The following is a 9,751-nucleotide window of genomic DNA, read 5'->3' on the forward strand; positions in this document are numbered from 1 at the left end:
TTTTTCAACCCATAAAAAATTATATTAAGAAAAAAAAAAGTGGCTGATGATGAATCACCAATCTTTTGTTGCATTGCTTTCCACTTGACATTGCCATTTAACTTAACAAAAATCTTACACCTAACAAAAAAAAATCTAAACTTTCTATTAAAAGAAATTGTCCAGTTCTTGATTATTTGTGATATATAATATATAATACGAGGGAAAGCATTAGCTGAAACTTTCATATATTCGATGAGGCTAAAAAATCACGCACACAACATAGCGAGGCATATAGAAAGTACTCATATTTCAAGTTTCCTTACAAACAGGGAAGAGCTGAAAATACGGCATTGGTGAAAAAAAAATGTTAAGAAACTACAATTGAACTAGTTACTGTTGGAACTATTGTCATCCTGCCAAGTTGCTTGCCATTGCTTGTCATAAAAGGTTGTCTCTTCAATAAGCTTCTTGATGTTATCTAAGTCTTCATTCTTCCTGATTAAAAGCACTCCCGCAACAGCTACAAACAATAGGGTCTTGCAAAAGAAGTTGCCCATTTGGTCAACCAATCCTACTCCAGTCAAGCTATCAACCAGATATGCCATGAAGAACCCAATCATTGCTGCACGGCCTGCATAAAACTCATAACATTGAATTGGGGTTAAACAAACCGGTAATGCGACTACTGGAGCCACAATATCAGAACAACATAGATTTGCACAAACCATTAAGCAATTCAGCTTCAGGTAGATGGAATCTCTTCATCCATGCCCACCAAGGTATGATGGCAGTGTCAAACACTACAGGGTCGTCATTACTGGTAGTTTCTGGATTATCCTGGAGCCATTTTCTCCTCCTGACCTCTGTGGAGTTCAAGTAAGTTTGTCACAAACAAAGGAATGATAGAATCAACAGGAAAAATTAGACTAGAATTTCAAACATAGCATGTATTTGCCTCAATGGCTCAAACCCTCAAAGTCAAGCAAGAATAATGTATGTAAATGAACATAGAGTTTAGTAAAAACACAGATGACACTTGTTATACTAATATATATGAACAGGTCACAAGCTCACAAGAGCCCAAGCACTTAGAATGATCAAGGAGTGGGCCGCTTGGCACAACAACTATCAAGAGCTGGCAGCCTTGTCGGGAAGGATCTTGGGCAATCAAGGTTGCAGGGCCAACAAACTGGTCACTATGCAGACTAGGCAAACTAGCATGCCAACAAGCCAAAACGGGCAACCAATGGCCAAGAAACGGGCAGCCCAAAGACTCCCCAGATACAGCTCTCTTTCTCTCTCTCCAGACTCTCACTCTCTGTACGTTCTCTTGTCTATGCTGCCTTCTCCATTATACTACACTCATTGATATAAGCATCAGATAGGGTCCCAGAGCATAAGCTCTGACGACTCCTAGCTCACATTATATTGCAAAAACCCCAAGTGTCCAAGCTCAGCTAACCCTCTTCAAAGGATATTCTTAAGCCAAACCATCACAACAAGGACATCAACAACACTAATAGCCTATATGTCATTTTTTACGCTAATGACTTTCATTGATAAATCTAATACATTAATTTAGCGAATGTCAGGATTTTTCACAGGATTCACTTAGTTTAACTGTACAAGAGCAAAAAAGAATACAGGGACAGGGCATACCAAAACAATCATAAGGAATTTACAATAACAAAAAACCTGTCTAGGCCTCAACAACATCTAATCAGAAAAAGGCCCCATTAATCTTCTGGCCTAACCACTAACCACTGTTTTCTAGTGTCGGAGGACTCCAAGTATGTTTCTTTGTTCTTTAATAAGTATCCTTTTCCATTTAGATGTTGCCGAGCACAAGCCTAGATAGGCTTTTGTTTAACAAAAGAAAGAGTTTGTTGTATTAGTATTTTTCATTAAATCGGTTTCAAATGGGAGTAGAGCTTGCAATGAATACAAACCAGAACACCTGACACCTACCAAATATCCTTTGTACCACCTTAATACTAATCTGTTCTGAATCAATAATACCGCTTACTGCATATGTGAACAGTCCATTATTAATGCACAATAATAGCATTACTGTCATCTGTATCACCGTCCTATTTCAGCTAAACAGCATAGTCGTAGGACACCCAATATGGAAACTAAAAGATTAAGCTTTACCCCACTTCGAACTACCATTCTAACAAGTACAAAATGTATCAATCTGTTGACTATCAGCTAACTCTACAAACATAGTCATTTCCTGTTCTAAGTACCACCGCATCTGTTGATTATCAGCTAAACAACCTAACCTTGTTGTTACCCACCTAAGATAAGCCACTGCCAGTCATGGAAAGCTTTTTTGCAGTCACAGTTTTAACGACCATTCCTTCTGTCCTTCTCTCTTATCAAAGAACAAGAAGGGAACAAAATGCTTTAAGTTTGAATCAAAGGAAATGCATTTAACATCAGTTTCATTAAGACCCTTTCAAGAAACCAACAAAAAATAACAACTTATTCAGGTTTTGCAAGTAGAAATTGGAAAAAAAAATTAAAAAGAAAAAGAAAACTTACCAGCATCAATAACAGCATCCCAGTCAGTGGTGCCATTTTTCTGAAACTGTTTCAAGTCCCAAGTTCCTCCAATCCACCTAGGATCCTCAAACTTGCTCAAAACCTCAATTTCAGTGCTGGTAGCCGCCCCGTTAGGCCCAGAAGATCCCTCCACGGCCTTTTCGAGGACGGGGTCATTCTGACTGGGTTTTGGGTCTTCAACGGCAGGAACAGAAGCTGAAACTCCAGCTCCATTGTCTGGTAAAGACTTAGGAGTGGAAAGCGAAAGAAAGGGTTTCTTAAGAGGGAGAAAAAGAGTGGGTTTGTGGGTGAAATTGGGGTTGACAGAGAAGGAGGTAGGACAAGGAGGAGAAAACAAGGCCATGGATATTGACATAGATTCGTGTATTCAGTTTTGTTTTGGTTTTTTGAGGATGATGATGGAGTGATGAACTTTTTCTTTTTCAGGTACAGACCATGGTTGAGTTCAGTTTGTGGGGGAGAAGGGTGTGGTGTTTGAGGCTGTCAGCCATCCACCAATTTGACTTAAAAAATTGGAAGTTATTGCAGTTCGATACTTTGGGCTCACTTTGTCCAACCATTTCCATATTTCATGTAAGACCTGCTAAGCTAGGGATTGAAAAATAATCCAAGGTGATTTTTTATTTCCCAAGAATGGGGTTTGGAATTAAATGGGACGTTTATTAAAAAAGTAAAATATTTATTTTACTATTTTTATGTTTTATGTTTTAAAAAATTAACCTGTAATTATTTTATACAATAAAACTAAATTGACACAATATATAAATAGTAGAGTTAAAATTAGGTTACCATAAATATATTTTAATATTGAGTTCATAAATGAATTATATTTTACTAGTAATTAATACCATTAAAGTGGAAGAAAGGGTGAAGCTTTACCAATTCGACACGTGTAATGGGAAATAAAATCACCTTATTGTCGTTTCAAGATTGAATTAATACGCTCTGAATTTCATAAGTTTTCATATTAATATTTAATTTTCTTTACACAGTCTATCATATTTCTTTAAAAAAATACATCTAATCAAATTCCAAGCTTCAATGTAATAATAATTACTATATTTAAGGATTAAAGACAACAAGAAAACTTAGAGCATGTTTGGTTGGGGGAATAGGAATGCATTCCCCCAAATCGGTGGGCCCACCACCAAACATTAGTTTGGTTGGCTGTATTGGTATTACGGCCTGAATCCATTCCCTCCCTATTACAGGAAAACGCTGAATAGCCATTCATTGCCCACATATCGGATTGGCTATTCCATCCGACTCTCTTTTTCCATTTTCCAATTTTTGCCCTCCTTCATCTTCTCCTTCACTTTCTTGCCATATTTCAGATTTTCTCATTCATCTTCTCCCACAGATATGTAATTTTTTCTTCTTCTGTTCCCATATTTCAAGTAATTTTTTTCTTTGATTTTTCCATTCTTTTTAACATTTCTATTCTGTGTTTTTTGTCGGTTTTTTAGCCATGGTTCTCGAGGTAAGCTATTCAATTTTAGATTCCTCTTTTGATCTCCTCCTTCTAAATCATCAATTATTTTAGTATTTTTTTCTTCTTTTTTCGTTACTCAAAAGGGTTTTGTTGATTTTTCTTTTTTGGTTTTCAATTTTCAAATCTGTCAATTAGGCTACTATGATATGCATTGATAACTCAGAATGGATGCGAAACGACGATTATTCTCTGTCTCGATTTGAAGCACAAGCAAGAGCTCATAGGCTAGGCCAGAAGAAGGATGTACTTGTTTTACGTTTTGAAACAGTATGTTCCTAATCATTAAGTAGTGTTTTCTGTTGCGTACCATTTTGTTTTACCTTGAATTGTGTTTGATTATATTTTCTTTGATAAGGTTCAAATTGTTGAAGAACAAGTCAGGGCTTCTGCTGAACACAAATTGGCAGTTGCTAATCAGAGTATCACTGTCGGTTTCTTCGATAATAATACAAGGTAAATTGGGTTGTTTGTTGAGCTATAGTTTATTGCATGGAGCACAAGCAGTTTCAAGAGTGTTTTGACTCATGCTCTTAAGTAAATTTCTGTGATTTTATCGACAGTGCTGAAGATCGTAGGGAGTATTTAGGGTCCCTCTTGTGGGAGTGTAAGAAAGAGGAAGTTGCTCCCGTGTGGGATGATGATGCAGTTTACTGGAGAAATTCAATGCATTTACTTTTATTGATCTGTTTATGTTTTTTTTTGTTGAAAAACCAATGATGATGAGTAATGGATGTTTGGTTCTGGAACATCTTGTTTGAAGAAATTGTAATGACAGTTGAAGAGGATGTGAGAGGAGACATTGATGTGATGATTTTGCAATTATATATTTGTCATTGAACCATATTTGACTATGATCTTAAGTTTTGGTGCTAAATCGTCGTTGGTACAACAGTCTAATAGATTTCTACTTCAAATTAGACTGTGTTCCTAGTTTGGATTGTTTGTCACTTTTAGAAGGAAATCTGATTATAAGCATAGAACATATGTGCAGACCTTGAGAGAAAATTGCAAAATTTTACTGTTGTATACTTCCTTGGCCTCAAAGCAGATGGTTAAAATGCTTTAAACCCCTACAGTTTAATCCTTGAAATTGTTGAGTTTACGATTTTCCTTTGAAATGATTGGAAAGTTAGGCTATCTAAATTTTAGTTCTGACAAAATTCTTTTATTTTTTCTATTAAATACTTCTTTCAGCTCATGGTGACAAATTTGCTGCGAAAAGAATGAGAAGGCTGACCCAAAGGAGAGCTGTTGATTATACTAGTACTGTTGTGCGATATATGCAGGTATTTTTTCATGTTTAGTTGTTTTCATAAGCGTTTTTTTCTATATCTTTATATAAGTTGTTGCATGGTCAGAATGGTGAATCTGATCAACATGGATGCTTATGTTTGTTCTTAGATGGCTTAAATGTCTCTTCATTATTGTGGTTGTTGGCCTTCTCTTTATCAATACGGGCATTGATTTCTCTATCATAGAAATCAGTTTGCTTTTTTCTTCTGCAGCCTTTTGCTCAAGTTATTATTCAATGTACTTGGCTGCTATATTTTAAAGTTTATAAAGGTCTGTAGCACTATTATAGCCATAATTGTATCTTTATGATAGCTTAACTTATGGAGTTGTGTTTCAGATTGCTGCTAGAAAATCCATTAATATAGAGGCAAAATGACTTGGTCTTGCTTGCCATTGATGTATGGTGTTAAGATGTTCTTTTTTTGCTTCATGGGAAAAATAAGTTGATGTCTTTTTATGTCATATTTTTCCTAGTTGCTAAGAGTAGCTCCTCTTTATCATAGTTGTATGCTTGTTGAATCATATTGAAATGCTAGATACTTAACTGACTGAACTTGTTTGAATGTAGGAACTACAGTTCCATCAAACACCACTACTGCAATTCTTGCTGCTCCCAATTTGTCGAATCCCATGGCTACAGTTGTTGGTGCTGCTTCATACCCATTGTCCAATCCCATAGTTTCAATGGTAGACGGTGTATCCTCCAAGGCATTTGATGAAGTACTGAAAGCAACACCACCTGCTTTGTCAGCATTTTTGGCTGGCTTGCCTTCTATCGAGGGTAATCTTTCAAACTCCTACTGCAGTTGTGCATGCTGCAATATCTAATGCTGATGGATATTAACCTATAATCTGTAGTTGAATTTGAATTATGATCCAAAATGCAACATATCAATGATGAAATACGGGGATGCATCTGCTTGAATTTCTCTGTCTAGTTGGCCTTCTAAGTCCCTTCTAATCTGGTATCCTTGGAAAATTATTTGTTTTGCACTCTAGGCATTTTAATATCGTATTAGAATAACTAGTTTATAACTTTGGAGTAATGATTCATTGTAATTTTACCCATTTTTATATATTTCTTTAATTTTTTAATTCATCACAAGGTTCATGCCATAGGGGCAAAGCTAGAATAAAAAAATAAAAAAGAACCTCATTGAGGAAGAAAATTCAGAGAATAAGGTAAGAAAACCAAAAAATATAGCAACTGAGAGAATATACAGAGCTATGTTTCTCCGACTCTTCATTTTGCTTGAAGTATCCCTTTTTTATACCCCTGTCAGAGTCTTCATTTTTCTTAAAGTATCTGGTTTCAACACCCATGCCCGACGATGAAAGAACCTCTTTGAGAAAGTTATACAATAGATTTTGTTGGAAAATATTTGAAGTGAAAATTTTCATCATAGTTTCTGTCAAGAATACATTAAATGGTATATGTACATGTCCACACACAAAACCATGTTACTTGGGTTCGGGGAAAGTGTCGAATAAGGATATGGGTATGTTTGGGATGTGATCCTTGTTTGATACCCGTGTGGATGCATGTTTGGCCATCGGTATGGGATATGATCCTTAAAGGATTCTTCAAATATACAGAAAAACTTAGAGAAAACTGAATATTTCCATATCTGACACATATTCGTATCTTGATATCCTTATTTTTCAGGGTTTGTTCTTATTTGAATAGCCTTTGTTGTAGCTATTTGCAAAATCCTGGTGATGAACACCTAAGCCTTCAGGTGACAGGGATAGATCCCTGGCCCTAAGGAACTCCCTTACCTATGGTGGGATATATCATATATCCAACTGGCTTGAACACCATATAATTTTAAAGAAAGCGTAGCTAACATCATGTATTGAAATGTAGCAAATGAGAAGTCACCGTAGCTAGATGATGGTGATTCAGGATTTTCTCCCCGTGATGATGATGGTGGTGGAGGTGGCGGGGGAGGTGGTGGGGGAAACTGGTCAGGTGAATTCTTCCTTTTCGGATTCCTCGCGTTTCTAGGCTTCCTAAAGGATAAAGAAAGCGAAGAAGATTACCGGGACAACCGAACAAAGATGATGAGAGATTCTCTACATATTGATAACATTTTTAAAACCTATATTGCATGTTGTTCTTCATGTTATATACTTTTGAGAACCCATTGCATATCGTTCTTCATGATATATTTCTATTTTTGAAACCAATTGCATATTTGAACTATTTGTAGACTTAATTCAAACATGCAAATATATTTAGTTAAAAAAGGACTAAATTAAATATCATCTATACTTATTATAAAGTCTATATTTCTATTCTCGTGACATCAACTCAATCAAGATAGATATAGATAAACAAAAGATGTCACCAACAAAAGATAAACAAAAGATGCAGAATGTAATTACGAAGTTATATTTTGATTTTAGTAAATTCATATAAGAACATTTTATTATTAAATTATATTTAATAATAATTATTTTAAATTATATAAATTCATATAAGAAAATTTATTATCAATAATTTTATGAAATTATATATTATTATTAAATTATATGTAATAATAATTATTTTAAATTATACAAATTCATATAAGATAATTTATTAGTTATAATTATTTTAAATTTTGTTAAATCATATATTTTAATTAAAATATATTTAATATTAATCATTTCAAATTATCTTTTATAGTATCATATATTATGATTTGAGTAAATTCATATAAGAATATTAATTATTAAGAATTTTATTAAATTATATATTTTAATTATAATATATTTAATATATTTAATATATTTAATAATTATGTTTAAATATGATTAAATTATTTATTATTGATAATAATAATCTTATTAAAATTTAAATAACAATAACAATAATCATTTACCAAAATAAATTTATGCTAAGGGTATTCTAGTCATTTTAGTTTTTTCCATTATGCTATTACACCTCTATTCCATTCAACCAAACACAAGATTACTATTACGCCTCTATTCCTTACATTCAACCAAACAGTTGATTTGCTATTACACATCTATTCCATTACACCTCTAATCCAATACAGCGAACCAAACGTGCCCTTAAGTTCGAACATTTATCAAATTTAAAGATTAACTTAGATCAAGAAAAATTTTCAAACCAACAAAATAATATTAATTTTGTTCATTTAATGATGAAATAACAAATAAAGGTTTTCACAAATCTTAGGAAATGACATTGTTTTTTATTTCTAAAAAAGTAGTGGCGGGTGTTGGACTGAATTAAGTTAGATTGAGTGAAAAAGTTTGAGTTTGTCGAGTTGGGGAGTATTTTTTATCATTTTAATTCAATTTAAGTTTTTTCAAATTAATTTGAATAAAATAAAATTAGATTTGTTCGAGCTAAATTTTTTAAAATAAATAGCTCAAATTAAAACATTATTGACAACATGATTAAATTTTAAGTTAGAATAAATAAATTTGAGACCATATATATATTTAAAAATTCTTGCAAGATAATTTAGTACTCCTCCATCCTACTAAATGTGTCACATTTGACTTTTAGTCATAATTTTTTAAACTTTATTCTCTTAATTTTTTAAAGTATTATGAACAAAAATTTGAAAAATATATTAGAAATTTTAAATATTTTTATAAAATTTAATTAATTAAAATATTTAAAGATAATTGATGTCAAAATTTAAAAGGTTGGTCTTAAAAACGTCATTGAATTTATCATTTTAAAGTTTTTCTTTAGAAAAATCTAATTTAATATTTTATAGTTTTTTTTGAATTTTATAATTTTTAGAGAGGCTAATTTATTTATTTTAGGAATATTTATACCATTTTGTTTTTGTTTATTAGGTTTTTGAAGATGTAAATATTCAATTCAACTTCAACTTCAACTTCAAAAAAAAAGTGAAATTAGATTATAAATTCTATCACATGCATATGTGTGTGGAAACTACATATTTAGAACATAGAGATATAATGACTTTGGGACTAGATAATGTTGTAAGATGTAGAGTCGAAACTTAATTATAAATTATTTGAACCCAATCTTATATGTCCAATCAATCTTTTTGCTAGCATAGTGTAACTTTGAGGACTTGCATTAGTTAATGAAATGAAAAGATGAAATGACACATTAAGAAAAATAGATTACATATATCGCTATCCATGGTAAATGTATTTTCTCACCATAAATAAAAGATGGCTCGAGAATTATTTTATATCTTCAAATTATTTTGAAGTGAAATTTTTAATTATTTTTGAAATGTCAAAAAACAACATACTCTTTAAATGTGGTCTAATTTACTTGCAAATACTAAGTTGTACAAATTCATCTACAATTGATATCATAAATATCTATACTATTATTTAAGCTTTTATTAAATTAGTGTCACTCTTAATCGGGTTATCGATTTAGTTAAGGAAATTATGAAAATATCATTCCAT

At 32.5% G+C, this 9,751-nt stretch overlaps 2 protein-coding genes across 6 annotated transcripts; one reads left to right on the top strand and one right to left on the bottom strand.

Annotated features, from left to right (window-relative positions):
- Positions 1-210: 210 nt before the first annotated feature.
- LOC105792005 (hypothetical protein) lies at positions 211-3,084 on the bottom strand. The gene is made up of 3 exons (XM_012620356.2): positions 2,530-3,084; positions 708-845; positions 211-613 (listed from the first exon to the last, which is right to left on the bottom strand). The coding sequence occupies exons 1-3, from the start codon at positions 2,903-2,905 to the stop codon at positions 369-371; spliced, it is 759 nt and encodes a 252-aa protein (XP_012475810.1). The 5' UTR covers positions 2,906-3,084; the 3' UTR covers positions 211-368.
- Positions 3,085-3,667: 583 nt separating this feature from the next.
- On the top strand, positions 3,668-7,525 carry LOC105792010 (chromatin structure-remodeling complex protein SYD-like). 5 transcript variants are annotated; one of them, XR_008198326.1, is made up of 6 exons: positions 3,680-4,030; positions 4,178-4,309; positions 4,398-4,495; positions 5,237-5,328; positions 5,904-6,116; positions 7,002-7,525. XR_008198326.1 is itself a non-coding variant. In XM_052634122.1 (5 exons), the coding sequence occupies exons 2-5, from the start codon at positions 4,019-4,021 to the stop codon at positions 4,757-4,759; spliced, it is 399 nt and encodes a 132-aa protein (XP_052490082.1). In that variant the 5' UTR covers positions 3,668-3,914; positions 4,017-4,018; the 3' UTR covers positions 4,760-4,883. The 5 variants fall into 5 exon arrangements, 1 of the variants encoding a protein (XP_052490082.1); XR_008198327.1 differs by having other exon boundaries at positions 7,203-7,525; XM_052634122.1 differs by lacking the exons at positions 5,237-5,328; positions 5,904-6,116; positions 7,002-7,525 and adding an exon at positions 4,603-4,883 and having other exon boundaries at positions 3,668-3,914; positions 4,017-4,030.
- Positions 7,526-9,751: the final 2,226 nt, after the last annotated feature.

The sequence above is a fragment of the Gossypium raimondii genome, chromosome 8, assembly GCF_025698545.1.
Source record: "Gossypium raimondii isolate GPD5lz chromosome 8, ASM2569854v1, whole genome shotgun sequence".
Lineage (NCBI taxonomy): Eukaryota > Viridiplantae > Streptophyta > Magnoliopsida > Malvales > Malvaceae > Gossypium > Gossypium raimondii.